Source organism: Dreissena polymorpha, chromosome 1 (genome assembly GCF_020536995.1).
Source record: "Dreissena polymorpha isolate Duluth1 chromosome 1, UMN_Dpol_1.0, whole genome shotgun sequence".
Classification (NCBI taxonomy): Eukaryota; Metazoa; Mollusca; class Bivalvia; order Myida; family Dreissenidae; genus Dreissena; species Dreissena polymorpha.
The window spans coordinates 152,451,547-152,469,963 of record NC_068355.1 but is presented as its reverse complement, the minus strand read 5'-3'; the positions used below and the strand labels follow the sequence as shown (position 1 = coordinate 152,469,963).

Here is an 18,417-nt window from a genome sequence, read left to right as displayed (position 1 = left end):
TCATAAAATAATATCATGTCAGTCACAGGTTATATCCATTATAAAATTATGTCATTTCAGTCACAGATTATATCCATTAAAAAATAATATCATGTCAGTCACAGATTATATCCATTATAAAATAATATCATGTCAGTCACAGATTATATCCATTATTAAATCAAATCATGTCAGTCACATGTTATATCCATTATTAAATCAAATCATGTCAGTCACATGTTATATCCATTATAAAATAATATCATGTCAGTCACATGTTATATCTTAACTCGTTCTTTATAATCATTCTTGAATGGTTTTTGTGTTCAACCAAGTACACATTTGCCTCTATATAATTGTATGGCTTGTATTGCCTCAATTCAGATGTTAATTGTCTGGATAGCAATTTGGTTAATGTTTTTTTTTTAATCTAATGGTATGCCATTTAATAAAGTAATGACTGAAACTTGCATTATGAAATGAACATTAATTCAAGGTACTGTTTGTTTTGTTGCAGAGGAAAGCTGCTGAGGCTCATAACATATTGTCGAAAATGGGACCCAAGGTTGATGTGGTGAGTTATGTCAACAATATTTGTATATATGTTGTGCTTGTTCCACAGAAATATGTATGTTTCTGAAATGCTCTCATGCATCATGATAATTGTAGCCAGTGTTTGTGATACTAGTTCATTGAACTAAAATATTAATGAAACAATCTCCGTGAAAAGGGGGCTTAATGCATGTGCGTAAAATGTCGTCCCAGATTAAATTGTGCAGTCTGCACAGGCTAATCAGGAAAGGCACTTTCTGCCATAACTGGATTTAAGCTAAATAGAGACTTCCTTGAAACTAAAATTACCATACAAGCGGAAAGTGCTGTCCCTGATAAGCATGTGCGGACTGCACAGGCTGATGTGTGAGAACTCTTTACGCACATTCATTAAACCCCCATTTCACAGAGCACAGCTTAAATAAATTATGACATGTATTTCAGCCCCTGTACAACCAGCCAAAAGATACGCCAATATACCATGAAAATAAGAGAAAGTAAGCATTTATTATGAAGGTGCTCTTCTGTTATTATATCTGGAAATAACCTGCCGTCAATAGCTGTTATTGTTAAATATAAGTATGCTTATTGTATTTTGCCAGTTTTCACTTAAGTTGTTTTCAAGAAATTATGATATTGAAACTGTCAAATTTTTTTATCACAAGATGAGCTTAGGCTTGGAAACATCAACAGGAAACTTCACCATGCATGAAAATACAGTACAGCCAATGCGGAACAAACATCCTCGCTCACACCACGGCCAGAAAATTAGTACTCGGCAGCCGCGTCGTGTGTTCACACGGCGTATCGCCGAGGCACACGGCATCAATCCCCGCAACGACCCCGAGCCGTATTAACCTCGCGTACATTTGCGGCATAAATCCGCCGCATACGTACGCGGCGGATCGAGTGCAAAGATATTCAACTATTTGTGCAGCGTCGAAACCTAGATTTGCGCTACTTTCATAGTTATTACTTTTACGTTTTAATAAGCGGTTATGATTTTTATATGATGCTTTATAGACTATTTATATAATATCACTTCCTCAAATTTATTCGACATGTAATGCGCCGTAACAAATTATCGTTGAATTAATTACGCACAACTGTAAATGTTACGTTCGATTCTCAAATGAGCATTATTCAATTTGTAATCCGAAACACGCTTCCGAATTTTAATGCTAATGCAACATTAACAATTAAATTCTAGCGTCAAATAAACAGTGCTTAATCCTTTGTCTCTATTTAAAGACACAGCTTCAACGGCCGACTCGGCATCGACTCATTGTGTCTTGACGCCGCGTATAGCGAAATACGTTTGTTCCGCGTTGGCTGTACTGTATTACAAGTGAATTTTGATGGATATAAGCCAATCTATTGAAAAACAGCGGTTATTGTTTGTGTGTACAGTGGCCATATTAGTCTGGGCACTCTGCGTAGGCTTATTATGGACAATTCGTTCCTCCTTTTGTGAATTTTTGGTGTAAAGAAAGTATTTTCTTAACAAAAATCAAGTCTATGCTGAAAGTGTCGTCATAAATTGGCCTGGGTGCACTTTAGAGGCTGATCTGGGCAATTCTTTTTGCACATGCATTAAGCCCGGTTTCCTAGAGACTGGATCATATGAGTCATGTTCTGAGAAAACTGGGCATAATGCATGTGCGTAAAATGTCGTCCCAGATTAGCCTGTGCAATCAGCACAGGCTAATCTGGGACGACACTTTCCACCTTAATTTGATTTTTGCTAAGAAGAGACTTCATTTAAACGAAAAATGTCATAAAAGCGGAAAGTGTCGTCCCTGATTAGCTTGTGCGGACTGCACAGGCTTATCTGGGACGACATTTTACGCACATGCATTATGCTCAGTTTTCTCAGAACGCGACTCATATATAAGTTATCGCATTCATGTCGGGTGAAGTTCCTGTTTGGGTATTATTGTAAAAACAAATTGAGTATAAAGCTAATGCTTATAATTATATTAAGAGTAAACAGGTGTGTTAACAGCTTTAAGCAGGAAATTCTGCAATCATTGAAATTTTCTAAGTGAAGCATGATTTGTAACCCTTTCCCACTTAGAAGCAATGTGAAAATGTGTCAGCAGCCTAAAACCAGAACAGACAGCGAGTAATTCAAGGATAAATGATGTTTTCTGCTCATTAGTAGCTGAGGGTTGGAAATAAAGCCTTTAAAACTTGAATTTAGCATGAAAGGTCTTAAATTCAATTTTATTTTTGAAGGGACTACAAATGGGTGAAAATATTTATCTAAGTGGTAAAGGTTACTTTTACCATATTTCTAGGTTTGCTCTGTTCAAGCCAAGACTGATTGCTCATTTCAAGAAGCGACATCAGGCTAGAAAACAATGGGTAATATGTTCTATGTGTATGTTCATATTGGTATACATTGTTTATTTTGAAGTTTTAGTGATAAATTAAGCTGTTTACGTTATCAATATAATTTATTGCCTAATGCCAATAAGTAAAATGTAAGCGTCACTGCAATGTTTGTAATGGACTATTAAATGTGAACATGCAGGTTTTATTATTTATTGAGAATGTTACTAGATTTGTGACAGACCGAGTTATCTATTTTTACAAATGTATCATTTAATTGTAAAATACCATGTCATGTCTTGTTTTTTCGAATATGTTTCAAGTGTCTGTTGTCAATTGCCAATATAAAACTTTAGTGAGTAGTTTCCCAAACTGTACAGTTTGGTTTGCTTTGTTAGCATGATTTTTCGGCCCTATTTCACCAAACAATTCTTATAGTTGAGTCTCAAAGTAAAGAACAGTTTTAAACAGTACTTTTCAAAAAGTAATATACATGTACATGACACCAATTACTAAACCATTCATAATTTAGACCAATAAATTTATGCATAAAGAAACATTTGTATCCTGTACATATAATTGTTGATAATTTAAGTCTATTCTTTATTCTATCAAAATGATTTAATAAATAAGGGCCCTCGTAATAACAGAATTAAAATCCTCTTGGTAGATTATCCACTAAAGTTTGGTGGACCATTCTTTTCTTCATAACATTTTGATGTTCAGGAAAAGCGCCTGAGTGAGACTTACAACAGACTCATGCAGGCCTGGCAGAAGAAAGTCGAGAAATGGGAAAATAGCCCCAAACACAAGTAAGTTCTAGCACGGCTGCTGGGAAAATAGCCCCAAACACAAGTAAGTTCTAGCACGGCTGCTGGGAAAATAGCCCCAAACACAAGTAAGTTCTAGCACGGCTGCTGGGAAAATAGCCCCAAACACAAGTAAGTTCTAGCACGGCTGCTGGGAAAATAGCCCCAAACACAAGTAAGTTCTAGCACGGCTGCTTATGTAATGCTGCTTTCTAAGCTTTTCAAGTTTGTTTTTTTTCAAGATTTTTGTTATGAAAAATGTGCAATAGAAATATAGATTGTGTTTGCACACGAGGAAATGTGTGACTTGTGTAATGCTTTGAACTAATAGAGAAGGAATAATAAGTCATTTTTAGCGCGGCTGTTTTCGGATAATTTCTCTAAAATCAAAGTGCTTCCACCTACAACTTTGAAACTTTATATGTAGATGCACCTTGAGGCGTTCTACATGCCACACCCAGTTTTGGGTCACGAAGTCAAAGGTCAAGGTCACTTTGACTTCTAAAAAAAACTATAAAAATTCTGGCAAGCTTTCGCAGCCAAGCGTTGGCTACTGTTATACGGTGCTCTTGTTTGTTATCCCATGCCAAAGGGGTAGAGATATAGAATAAGCTTTGTCCGTCCAACTGTCAGTCTGTCATTTCGTCAGTCCGTCCTTCTGTATCAAAACATTTCATGGCTCTATCTCATGAAATATATCAAATATTAACATGAAACTTCATGGGTGTATAAATGATGTTAATGAGGAGAAGTGCCATGCACGTGAACCATAACTCTTTGCAAGAGTATTCTTTTTTCCCAAAATGTGCTAATAATTTCCCTATCAAGAAAGAAACACGCTAATGACATCAGCTGCTTTGCTTTTTAACAAAGTGTAGTCTTATCTGGTCTCGTACGAGTTTAAGACTATACCATGATTTGGATAACGTCGGCATTATTCGTGTGCCTGATATTGTCCGTGTTGTTCAGGCGCTTATAATGTTTGCAATGAAATTCAAGCGTATTATGATTCGTCTGAATGGAAAGCAAAAATGTTGCACAATTCGAAATATTACATGAAATAGATATCCGAAGCAAAAACCTGGCCTAACAAAAATGTTGATGTTTTTTTTAAGCAAGTGTCATTAAATAAACAAATATCGTCGACAAGTACAAGTCCTTTCGTTAAAAATAGAGAAATAAGTTTATGACTGAAGACCTTGTGTGAGCTTATTATGTGGAAAACTGTTGATCATGATGGTGTTTGTGGTGTTTGTGATAAAAAATGTTGAACTATTTCATTTAGTTTTAAATCCCAATTTTTTTCCCAATTTCTTGAAAATGCTGATAAAATTCCCAATTTCATAGCCATGGGCTAAATTCCCAAAAAGCTGGAAAAAACCCTGTTTTTTTTCATCCACACATAAACAATCTTCATTTTGCGGTGTATATCAAGCAAACAATTTTGCTTTTTGTTTTTCAGGGCCAAAGAGGCCAAGTTTCAAGAAATCTTTGAGAAGGTATTTCCCGAATTGAAGAAAGCCAGAGATGAGAAAGACAGACTCAGCAGGCAGGCTTTGTTACCATTCTTTAAAAGCTGTTTGTTTTAAATTGTGTTCTTTGATAAAATTGCTTAAATCTTGTTTGGTTATTGTCTAACAAAACATGGAATGTAAGATATTAGCAAGTGGTCAATGTGGGGTGGGGTCCACTTATGCTTTGACCATAATGAAATGATCTCTGTTAAATGCGCTGATAATAAAATCTCACATCAGTAGTGCATGATATATTTACCAGGTAATTGTACAGTTGTCCACTGTTCCATTAGCGTAAAAAAATCTTCATCATGAATATGTTTATTAACCCATTTATGCCTTGTGTCTAGAAAAAAGGCCTTGGCAAACAGCGTAGACCCAGATGAGATGCCGCATGATGCGGCGTCTCATCAGGGTCTGCACCATTTGCTTAAAGGAATTTCTGTAAGAAATATTCTAAATATAGAAATAAATATACTAGACATCCATAATTGTGGAAATATATTGATCCAATTTAGAAGAATTGGAGAGTCCACTAGGCATAAATGGGTTAAGAAAGATAAAATAAACCAAAATGTCTGGGGGCTTTTTCAGGACAGGAAATCGTGCAGGTGGAACACAATTATTTGCTCGTAGTGAGGCAGAGTTTGAACAGATTGTGGATGGCATAACTGAACAAGAGGTGGGCAAATGCTACACTGTTGTATGGGTTGTGAACCTTGAGTGTGGATTAATGCATTCAGTATCTATAATTGTCGATTGGTTATATATTTTGACATTTTTTGTAGGCTTATGCTGGACGTATATTTCTTCTTTTTTTATGCCCCAGGATCGATAGATCGGGGGTATATTGTTTTTTGCATGTCTTTCTTTCTTTCTTTCTTTCTTTCTTTCTTTCTTTCTTTCTTTCTTTCTTTCTTTCTTTCTTTCTTTCTTCTTTCTTTCTTTCTTTCTTTCATTCTTTCTGTCTGTCATTCTGTCCCAAAACTTTACTGTACAGTAAAGTTTTGCAATAACTTTTTAAATATTGAACATAGCAACTTTATATTTGGCATGCATGTGTATCTCATGGACTTGCACATTTTGAGTGGTGAAAGGTCAAGGTCAAGGTCATCCTTCAAGGTCAAAGGTAAAAAAATTCTGTCCAAAAACTTTACTGTACAGTAAAGTTGTGCAATAACTTTTTAAATATTGAACATAGCAACTTCATATTTGGCATGCATGTGTATCTCATGGAGCTGCACATTTTGAGTGGTGAAAGGTCAAGGTCACCCTTCAAGGTCAAAGGTTAAAAAAAAGTGGCGCATTAGGGGGCATTGTGTTTCTGACAAACACATCTCATGTTTTATATTACATGTTTCAAATATTACTTGATGGTTTATTGTTGTAAAACTTCTATGTATGGTAATTTTCTGCAACAAATACATACACACATTTGGATTCAAGCCCTGTAAATGGAATGTTTGCCATAGATTTACAATATGTGAAAGACGCCATCCCAGATCAGCCAGTGTGTACTGCATGTGCTGATCCTAATGGCATTTAACACTCTTGCACTTTATCACGCCTCCCTTTTTATGGTCCCTTGATCCCTATGCAGGAAGAGGATCGTAAGATGCGCACCCTGGCCGTGGTGCCCCCAATGATGTTGGATGCCAGACAGAGGAGGCTCAAGTTCATCAACAAGAATGGGCTTATCAGTGATTGCATGGAGGAATACAAAGAGAGGTCGGCACCTGGGCACATATTCACCTACCAATCATTGGGCATAAGACAAGGAAATGGGCCGTGCTCTGTGAAAAGGGGGTTAAATTCATGTATGTACATGTAAAGTGTCTTCCCAGATACCCCTTTGCAGGCTAATCAGGGACAACACTTCACACAATTGCATTTAACCCCATTTTCACAGAGCATGGCCCAAATACAATTAGCAGAGTTTAAAACGGTTTAGTTCTTAACCCTTTGCATGCTGGGAAATTTGTCGTCTGCTTAAATGTTGTCTGCTGAATTTCTGAAATTAGCATTTTCTTTGATTTTTTTCAAAGAATAGTATTAGAAAAGCAAACAGTTTGGATCCTGATGAGATGCCACATTCTGTGGCGTCTCATCTGGATCCAAACTGTTTGCAAAGGCCTTCAAAATTCGGTTCCAGCACTGAAAGAGTTAAAGTACTTAAATGTTCAGTCTAACTTTAAAATGACCAACTGTAATTTCAGTATTCAGGATTTCAGTAAAATGATTTGTTAGGTAGATTATATATAAGCATGAAAATTAAAGCATTAAAGTACTTCAATGTTCAGTCTAACTTTAAAGTGACCGACTGTAATTTCAGTATTCAGGATTTCAGTAAAATGGTTTGTTAGGTAGATAAGCATGAACATTATTGAATTTGATTTGGTGTATGTTCAAGAAAAATATTGAAAACAGAAGCCCTGTTTAGGGATATGGTTTAAGTCCTTCACTGCTAAATAACAGTTCCATGGGGTACACTGCAAAATAAAAAAAGTAAAACAACTGTTTTATTTGTGAACTTGGTTAAATTTTTAACTTTGCATCAATTTGCATTTTGCATTGACTTTCCTGGACTTTCAATCTGAAATGAGTGATTATGTGTTATGTGATTAAGACAGATGTGTATTTAAACATATTTATTATAAAGTAAAAGGAGCTATTATTCAAAAAAAATATTATTGGTATAAAGAATCAGTTCTAACTTGTATCTATTTTTGTTTTAAAATTATAGAGTTATTTTTTGTAAATCATTTATTTATTTTAAGATGTAAAATATCATGTTTGTATTGATACTTTGTCTTCCAGATTAACATTGATCTGTAATGCTTTTAGGAAATACTTCAATGTATGGACAGCACAAGAAAAACAAATCTTCAAAGAAAAGTACTTGCAGCATCCAAAGAATTTTGGGCTGATAGCATCTTTTCTTGAGAAAAAGGTAAAAACACACAAGCACGTTTTTGATATTTATTTAATGATTTCAAATAAAATAACTGTGATGCAAAGAACACATATGTTGTACATATTATAAACTTTTCATTATTGAAATGAATCTTAAGCCCATGTTGTGGTAGTATGTTGGTCAGAAGGAGAGGTGTTATAAAATACTGAAGGGATGGGTTAAAGGGATCAACTTGGAAAACAAGTAAGGTATAATATTTAATAACATTGAACATGTTGTTTTGCATGCGTCAATTCAGTTGTGGTTGTGTTACTTTCAGAGCACACAGGACTGTGTGGAGTACTACTACCGCTCAAAGAAGAGTGAGAACTACAAGCAGATGTTGAAACGCCAGTCCACCAAGAAAAAGAGGCAGCAGCAGAAGCCAATGGTAATCATTTATATATTTAAAAAAAAATACTAGTTATATTGATGCTTCTGATGAATGTCTTCAGTAGAGACTTTAATGTCAGATTTAAGGTTGCACAGGTTAAGGTATTCAGTAGTGGAGAGTTTGGGCTTTTGAATATAAGTACACAATATATGGACTGTTAAGTTATTCACTGTTGTGATTGTGGACATGTGTCTCTGAATATGCCTGTTAGTACAAATATTTCGGTTTAAGAACAATGAAAAGTATTAAAATGTGACCTATTTCTAACACAAAGTATCATGTCCCCTGTTTACTCTCCCCTTGTGCTACAGCTCCAGCAGACCAAGGAGGAGCGCTCTGTGGATGTGATGCCGTCCACTTCGGGGGAGGTCTCCACCACCCAGCCAACGTCTGCCTCCATGGACGAGTCGGCCAATGTGTATGTGGTAGTGTTGTATATGATCATATGTCCAGTGAAAATGGGTGTCATGCCTTGTACAGCCATAGTAGCTCAAGATCCAGACCTGCCTGCACATTTTCAATGTTTTTTTTGTGTTTTATTAGCCCATATTTTGACGCCTCATCAGAATATACAGATGCAGTGGCATGTCTGGAGCTACATTAAGCCGATATGTATTAATGTCCGTTTTCACATAGTGAGACTCATATAGTGGTTAAAGAATAATTAAGGTTTCCTTTTATGGATGACATTCTTTACATTATTAATGTGTATGTAACATACAAACTTTTAAGTTTTGTCACCTGGTCTTGGCATAAAAATGATGAACTAGTATGTAACAACAACCTACAGAACTGCAATGAACTGCAAATATTTATAAAATCATTAATATTACAAATTCTATATTGTAAATTTTAATGTAAAGTACTGGTATTCATTCACTTATTTTCTGATGGAAAACAAAGAAAAAGGTTTATGGTAAGGTGTTTTTTTTAAGTCCGATATTTGACATATTATTCTTCAGCCATTTCCTAAAGGTTCTTTAAGAATTTGAGCCAAATCTAACTTACCCAGGCATGTTCAGAAAGACTCGATTAAAAAGATCCTATGTCCCATATGAACATTCAAACATTGAGTACACTGTAAATCCAATATCAAGCGCTCCGTTTAACGCTGAATCAAATATAATGCAGGTAAGTATTGGCTCCGTTTTTTCCAACCTTCCATTTCCGTCAAGAGCGTTTTCTTGACATTCGAATATGGTGGCGTCCAATGTGCCGAATGCATAATGGCTAAATTTTAATTAATAAGAGACTAACCATTACTGGGGAATTTCACAGTTTAAGTGTGATAACTAATTACTCTTAGTTTTTGGACACTAAGTTTTTTAAACCCCCTTTTTGGGCCAAAATATATATTTTTCATGACTTAATTTTCGGACATGCCTGTTTTTGTCTATCATTAATGACTATATTTTTCAGACAGCATATTTTACAGGTCTATTTTAACAGATTTGGGCACTGTAGTTGCTTATCTTGTAACAATTCGACGTGGATTTTACAAACAGATTAAAGTCATAAAACCTGGGAGACGCATGCCTGAGGGCAATGGATCATAACATATGCGTTGGGGTAAATAACCATGTATACAGGTGTCTGTCTGTCAGTCACACTTTGCATTTAGGTTTCGAAAAATGCTCATAACTTCTATGTCGCTTCAGATGTAACCTTCATATTTGGCAATCATGTGTATATGGACAAGACCTTTCCTTACGCTTACAAATTTTGACCTCTTTGACCTTGACATTGAACTTAGGGTCCGCGTTTATGTTTCGAAATCTGCGTTTAGGTTTCAAAAAATGCTCATAACTTCTATCAAAGCATTTTTTAGGGCCATATGTCATCCTATGGAGACAGCTCTTGGTTATTAATGTGTTAATTATATAGGATTATTGGATATATTTATGCACATAAGAGAAGCGGTATTTATACAGTTATGGATACTGTAGGGTGTATATGCAAGTATTGGCGAATTACAACATAACCTTTAAATAATTTATGAATACTCAGAACTTTAACGCGAATATGTTTATTACTCATCTTTGTGACTTGGACCCTGTCATATGTGTTATATTGGAGTTGCAGTGTAGTCAAGACCATATACTGACCTTCAGGGTATGTGTAGTCATGACAACACTTTTCACTTAAAGAGTAACCTCCACGGCCTGTGAGGGGTCTGGCAAGAGAGGTGATGTTGCCATGGTGACAGTAAAGGAGGAGGAAGACAAAGAAGTGGACGAGTCTTCAGATGACGACTCTAAAGGAGTTGAGGGAGAAGGTCAGATATATTTCTTATCATTTTGTTCTCAAGCTTGTGTTTTTAATGACACACACACCCTAAGACTACAAATATTCTTAACGTTAGGTCTAGTTTAAATCCTGAATCTATAAAGAATTGAATGCAAAACTTATATGTTTCTTGAATTCTCATTCTATCCCCACAAACTTAATTCAAAATAGTATATATTTTTATGCCCCCGGTAGGGTGGCATATAGCAGTTGAACTGTCCGTCCGTCTGAACACTTTAATCGTCATAACTTTTTCAATATTTAACATAGCAACTTGATATTTGGCATGCATGTGCATCTAATGGAGCTGCACATTTTGAGTGGTGAAAGGTCAGGGTCATCCTTCAAGGTCAAATGTCTAATATATGGCGTCTGTCCGTCCGTCCGAAAACTTTTACATTGGCCATAACTTTTTCACTATTGATGGTAGCAACTTGATATTTGGCATGCATGTGTATCTCCTGGAGCTGAACATTTTGAGTGTTGAAAGGTGAAGGTCAAGGTCATCCTTCAAGGTCAAATGTCTAATATATGGCGTCATTCTGTCTGTTTGAAAACTTTAACATTGGCCTTAACTTTTTCACTATTGATTATAGCAACTTGATATTTGGCATGCATGTGTATCTCATGGAGCTGCACATTTTGAGTGGCAAAAGGTCAAGGTCATCCTTCAAGGTCAAATGTCTAATATATGGCGTTTGTCCGTCCATCGGAAAACTTTAACATTGGTTATAACTTTTTCACTATTGATGATAGCAACTTGGTATTTGGCATGCCTGTGTATCTTCTGGAGCTGAACATTTTGAGTGGTGAAAGGTGAAGGTCAAGTCATCTTTCAAGGTCAAATGTCTAATATATGGCATCTGTCTGTCCGTCCGAAAACTTTAACATTGGCCATAACTTTTTCGCTATTGATGATAGCAACTTGATATTTGGCATGCATGTGTATCTCCTGGAGTGGAACATTTTGAGTGGTGAAAGGTGAAGGTCAAGGTCATCCTTCAAGGTCAAATGTCAAATATTCCGTCTTTCCGAAAACTTTAACATTGGCCATAACTTTTTAAATATTGAAGATAGCAACTTGATATTTGTCACGCATGTGTATATCCTGGAGCTGAACATTTTGAGTGGTGAAAATAGAAAATCAAGGTCATTCTTCAAGGTCAAATGTCAAATATTCCGTATGGCCGAAAACTTTAAACATTAGCCATAACTTTTTAAATTTTGAAGATAGCAACTTGATATTTGGCATGCATGTGTATCTCATGGCGCTGCACATTTTGAGTGGTGAAAGGTCAAGGTCATCCTTCAAGTTTAAAGGTCAAATTTTGCAATATTGAAGATTGCAACTAGATATTTAAAATGTATGCGTATCTCATGGAGCTTCACATTTTTGAGTGGTGAAAGGTCAAGGTCATCCTTCAAGGTCAAAGGTTGAATAGATGGCTTCAAAGCGGCGCAATAGGGGGCATTGTGTTTCCGACAAACACATCTCTTGTTTAGTTCATGTCTTTAAAATATTCCTGTTTATTAATATACCTTTGTAAGTTTGATGTACTGCATTCTGTTTCTGAAATATTCGTAATGGTTATATTACATGGGAAACAGGGTATGGCATGTGATAAAACCCTTTACCACTAAGATGCGTATTTTTACGTGTCCGTAGTCCCTTAGAAAGTTAAATGTAATGAAAGACCTTTCTTACTAGAGACAAGATTTAAAGGCTTCATTTTTAACTCTAAGATACTGATCAGCAGCAAGCAGCATAATACCTGAACAGACTGCGAGTTTCTTGCAGGCTGTTCTTGTTTAAGGCTGTTTGCACACAGCCATTTTCACTTGGATTAAACCAATTATTGACTGTCAATGTTGATGGTCAGACTATATTCTAAGTAAGCCAGGTCATAAATCCCTTAACCAGCAAACTCAGTAGGTAAAACACGAGAATACAAAATCTAAAGATTGCATGTTTCATTTCTGGTGCACATTAATAAGTTTGTGTTGTAATAGGTCATGAAATGATTTCTGTATTCGATCTTCCCTCCTTTTGATTCTAGTAGGCCAGTTGTTCAGTCACTGGTATGAGTATGAGCACTGATAACCAGCTGTCACAGGCAAAGTGTGGGTGGGTTTACGGACTGCAGTGACAGGACTCGAGTACTGTTGCAATCAGCACAAAATCTAAACAAAATGACAAAGCATATGAGTTGTGTTCTGAGAAAACTGGGCTTAATGCATGTGCGTAGTGTCATCCCAGATTAGCCTGTGCAGTCTGCACAGGCTAATCAGGGACGACACTTTCCGCCTTAATCTTGATTTTCGCTAAGGAGGGACTTCCTTGAAAATAAAAATACCATAAAAGCAGAAAGTGTCGTCCCTGATTAGCCTGTGCGCACTGCACAGGCTAATCTGGGACGACACTTTACTCTCATGCATTAAGCACATTTTTCTCAGAACATGGCCCCTATTTCCTCTGCAGGTGGTGTACACCAGTGTACCATCTGTAAGAATCTGGGACGACACTTTACACACATGCATTAAGCCCAGTTTTCTCAGAACACAGCCCCTATTTCCTCTGCAGGTGGTGTACACCAGTGTACCATCTGTGAGAATCTGGGACGACACTTAACGCTCATGCATTAAGCCCAGTTTTCTCAGAACACGGCCCCTATTTCCTCTGCAGGTGGTGTACACCAGTGTACCATCTGTGAGAATCTGGGACGACACTTTACACACATGCATTAAGCCCAGTTTTCTCAGAACACGGCCCCTATTTCCTCTGCAGGTGGTGTACACCAGTGTACCATCTGTGAGAATCTGGGACGACACTTAACGCTCATGCATTAAGCCCATTTTTCTCAGAGCACGGCCCCTATTTCCTCTGCAGGTGGTGTACACCAGTGTACCATCTGTAAGAATCTGTGACGACACTTAACGCTCATGCATTAAGCCCAGTTTTCTCAGAACACGGCCCCTATTTCCTCTGCAGGTGGTGTACACCAGTGTACCATCTGTAAGACTCAGCTGGAGCACTATGGTCTTAGCAGGCCCCTGACCACCAAGAACTGCGAGCTCTACGGGGTACTGCAGACAGACCTAACCTCCGACATGCGCCTGTGCACCTCGTGCTGGGTCAAGTCTGTCAAGAAGAAACACTCACAGTAGGTGGACACCACTGTTATACCCCCTGGTACAATGTTTAGGAGTATACAGGTATACTCTGTATATCTGTCAGCAGATGTTCTCCAACACTTATAGCTTCAAACTTTCAGGAATTGTTAACGTTGATTTCAAGTTGTGCAGGTGCGCTTTTGATTGTCCTATGTTACAACTCAAGAGAGTGATGTTCTTTTTATGCCCCCGAAGGAGGGCATATAGTGATCGCACTGTCCGTCTGTCTGTCCTTCCGTCACACTTTTGCGTTAAGGTTTCTAAAAATGCTCATAACTTCTATGTCGCTTCAGATGTAACCTTCATATTTGGTATGCATGTGTATATGGACAAGGCCTTTCCATACGCACAAAAAATTTGACCCCTTTGACTTTGACCTTGAACTTAGGGTCTGTGTTTAGGTTTCAAAATTTGCGTTTAGGTTTTGAAAAAAACGTTTTTTGGGGGCATATGTCTTCGATGGAGTCAGCTCTTGTTTTTTATGAAGTATTTCTGTAAAATTGTTGTTGTTCCTATATACTTTATTAGGCAAATTCTCCATGTCTGAAACTTCAACATGTGTTTTATTTGAAAAGAAACATTTTATTTTGTACCTCTACCTAGTTTCATCTAATCAACGCCCTGTGTTTTATACTGACTACACCTAGGAGGTAAAATTATTTATATAGACTTATGTATAAAAGAAACTTTTTTTCCTTTCCTTTCAAACTAGAAGGCCCAGAGGTTTAAATATGGTATGTAACATCTCATTTGGTTTTCTTCAAACTGTTTAAAAAAGCCCATGATTCATAACAGGCCATGCCCTAGGGTAAAATTTTTCAGCGTTACAACTTGTTACATATTAATGAATACAGTGTCCGAGATATCCAACAATACTGTTTTGCAGGGTCGGTGGAGGAGGGGGTGTATGAAACTGTCTTTAGTTCTTGTAATAATGTAACTATTTATGATTTCTGTAATTATGTCATATCAATACCCATGGTATTAATACCCATGTTTTTTCTGCATTCATAATTGTCAAGTACTGTTAGCGATGCTCATGTTGTATGTTTTGCTCCCATAAGCACGCATACCCAACTTGATTTTTGCAGTACCTACATGTATCTGCTTAATAAATTTCCTATCATGACCGCTTGTGCCTGTACCAGATTGAAGACATTGCAGGGTTTCTATGGTTTATCACTGTTATTGTTTCACAGGTGCCCAGTGCCCACATGTAAGACCCCTAGAAGAAAGGTCAAAAGGTTGAGGCCGATGCCAGCCAAGTGGACTGATATGCCTGCAAGTCAGAAAGAGCCCATTATGAAGGACCTGCGTATGTTATAAGTGTCATTGTGATCTGACTGTACTCTATTGTATTTTACGTTTCAATGAAATATATTTAAAGTTATGCAAATTAATGAGGTACATGTTCAGCTTTATGCATATAAATAAATACGCGCCGAGCTCTGTGAAAAGGGGTTTTAATGCATGTGTGTAATGTGTTGTCCTAGATAAGACTAGATTTTCTGCCAAAACTGGATTTTTGCTAAGAAGAGACTTTCTGTAAATGAAGATACCATACAAGCAGAAAGTTTTGTCCCTGATTAGCTTTTGTGGACTGCACAGGCTTATTTGGAACAATACTTTTTGCACATGCATTAAACCCCCTTTTAACAGAACATGGCAATATAAATAATATGATTTTATGAAATAACACAAGCCAATATGTCATTCATTGATTAAACTCAAATAATTTTTACTGATATTCTCAAATTTAGTTTGTTAGGGCAATATTTTGCTTCCCATTATTAACTTGTGTGTGTGAGCAAAACTGCTTATTATGATGACTACATATAGGCTTTTTGTTAAATTCTGTAGAATATCGAATATAATTCACAAGTTATCCTTGACAAAATTTCATGAGTGGTGCAGCCACAAGTGAAAAAATATTTTTTCTATGATCATGAGTGATTTAAAATCGATATTCTACAATGTCCAACAATTTTTCTCCCTTTTTTTTTGCTTACAAAATAATTTTTTGTATTTTAGCTGAAATAATTACATCATAACATCATGAAATCGATATTTCTGAGTATAATTATTGATAATTTTCACTATTAATTGTAACTGTTTGAAACAGTGAATTATCAGTTTTATTTTGTCTATAAAGCATGGGAGAGTATAAAATAAGTAAGTTTCTGTAAGATTACTGCAAGGCTGCCATGTCTATTTTTCAGAGCTGACAGAAAACATCACAAAGTGTTGTTCCACCTGCTTCAATCGCATCGCCCGGCGACTGGGCTCCCCACCGCAGCCTGAGCCCATTGTGCCCAGCTCCTCAGAACCCACCCCTGCACCGCTACCTGTGGAAAGTAGGTCATTTATGGTGGTGTTTCCTTTTGTTCATTTGTATTTCACAAACATAACTGCAAATTATAAGTACTTGGTGCACATTTGCTATGCTGGTGAATGTCTTGTCTGTTAATGGGGGATATTTATATTTACTACAAACCACATGTTATTAGTGTGGAAACAATACCAGTTGATTGTTCCTAGCTTTTTGAGGTTTACAGATTTTGCTTTGTCTGACCATGCACATAAAAGTATAAATGCTTAAGGGATTCACCACGTTTTAAAATGTATTGTTTTCATCATTTGTATATGGTAACAGGTTCATTGTTAAAATACATTTACATGAAATAAATAATCTTGTGGTTACTTACCTACAGTCCAGCCTCCAATTGACCCAGATAAATGGACAGATGAAGAGATTGAGTTGGCCAAGAAAGGTTTGTGTTTTGAATTTTCAAGTGTTTCAATTGTGAAAATCACTGTACATGTATAGGCATGACATTAAGTATAAAATAAGTTAGATATGCAATAGATGTCGCCCACTTTAAATGTCAGGGTTTTAAAGAGGTTTTGTTTTAAGCAAAATGCTTATATTATTAAACTATTTGCTGTTGTGTTGATTCCATCATAAAATGATTGGATGAGCAGGATGACACTTTGTTAGACGCCAAATCCCATAATGCAGTCTGGTCCAGTTGTTAGATAGCTTGGTTGATCAAAAGTGCGCTTCATTCAACCAGTATTTTACTTGGTTGTTAGACAGTCCACTGATTTCCCACTGATTAGCTTACTTGGTGGGTGGACAGTCAAAGGGTTTAACAATTATATAAGCCTTGCTCTAAGTAGGTGGGCGGACAGTCAAGGGGTTTAACAATTATATAAGCCTTGCTCTGACTTGGTGGATGGACAGTCAAGGGGTTTAACAATTATATAAGCCTTGCTCTGACTTGGTGGATGGACAGTCAAGGGGTTTAACAATTATATAAGCCTTGCTCTGACTTGGTGGATGGACAGTCAAGGGGTTTAACAATTATATAAGCCTTGCTCTGACTTGGTGGGTGGACATTCAAGGGGTTTAACAACTATATAAGCCTTGCTCTGACTTGGTGGATGGACAGTCAAGGGGTTTAACAATTATATAAGCCTTGCTCTGACTTGGTGGATGGACAGTCAAGGGGTTTAACAATTATATAAGCCTTGCTCTGACTTGGTTGATGGACAGTTAAGGGGTTTAACAATTATATAAGCCTTGCTCTGACTTGGTGGATGGACAGTCAAGGTGTTTAACAATTATATAAGCCTTGCTCTGACTTGGTGGATGGACAGTCAAGGGGTTTAACAATTATATAAGCCTTGCTCTGACTTGGTGATTGGACAGTCAAGGGGTTTAACAATTATATAAGCCTTGCTCTGACCTGGTGGGCGGACATTCAAGGGGTTTAACAATTACATAAGCCTTGCTCTGACTTGGTGGGCGGACAGTCAAGGGGTTTAACAATTATATAAGCCTTGCTCTGACCTGGTGGATTGACAGTCAAGGGGTTTAACAATTATATAAGCCTTGCTCTGACTTGGTGGATGGACAGTCAAGGGGTTTAACAATTATATAAGCCTTGCTCTGACTTGGTGGATGGACAGTCAAGGGGTTTAACAATTATATAAGCCTTGCTCTGACCTGGTGGATGGACAGTCAAGGGGTTTAACAATTATATAAGCCTTGCTCTGACTTGGTGGATGGACAGTCAAGGGGTTTAAACAATTATATAAGCCTTGCTCTGACTTGGTGGATGGACAGTCAAGGGGTTTAACAATTATATAAGCCTTGCTCTGACTTGGTGGATGGACAGTCAAGGGGTTTAACAATTATATAAGCCTTGCTCTGACTTGGTGGATGGACAGTCAAGGGGTTTAACAATTATATAAGCATTGCTCTGACTTGGTGGATGGACAGTCAAGGGCTTAAACAATTATATAAGCCTTGCTCTGACTTGGTGGGTGGACATTCAAGGGGTTTAACAATTATATAAGCCTTGCTCTGACCTGGTGGGCGGACAGTCAAGGGGTTTAACAATTATAAAAGCCTTGCTCTGA

At 37.0% G+C, this 18,417-nt stretch overlaps 1 protein-coding gene across 1 annotated transcript in view; it reads left to right on the top strand.

Moving 5' to 3' along the window:
- LOC127858316 (histone-lysine N-methyltransferase 2D-like) overlaps positions 1-18,417 on the top strand; it is a 122,684-nt gene that overhangs the window by 57,830 nt on the left and 46,437 nt on the right. Inside the window, exons 7-21 of the mRNA XM_052395389.1 lie at positions 497-553; positions 976-1,028; positions 2,832-2,898; positions 3,592-3,677; positions 5,137-5,223; positions 5,783-5,870; positions 6,789-6,916; positions 8,033-8,138; positions 8,422-8,532; positions 8,847-8,953; positions 10,683-10,810; positions 13,811-13,982; positions 15,192-15,307; positions 16,212-16,346; positions 16,704-16,763. Coding sequence (XP_052251349.1) covers positions 497-553; positions 976-1,028; positions 2,832-2,898; positions 3,592-3,677; positions 5,137-5,223; positions 5,783-5,870; positions 6,789-6,916; positions 8,033-8,138; positions 8,422-8,532; positions 8,847-8,953; positions 10,683-10,810; positions 13,811-13,982; positions 15,192-15,307; positions 16,212-16,346; positions 16,704-16,763 — 1,501 coding nt within the window. The remainder of the gene's footprint in view (positions 1-496; positions 554-975; positions 1,029-2,831; positions 2,899-3,591; positions 3,678-5,136; positions 5,224-5,782; positions 5,871-6,788; positions 6,917-8,032; positions 8,139-8,421; positions 8,533-8,846; positions 8,954-10,682; positions 10,811-13,810; positions 13,983-15,191; positions 15,308-16,211; positions 16,347-16,703; positions 16,764-18,417) is intronic.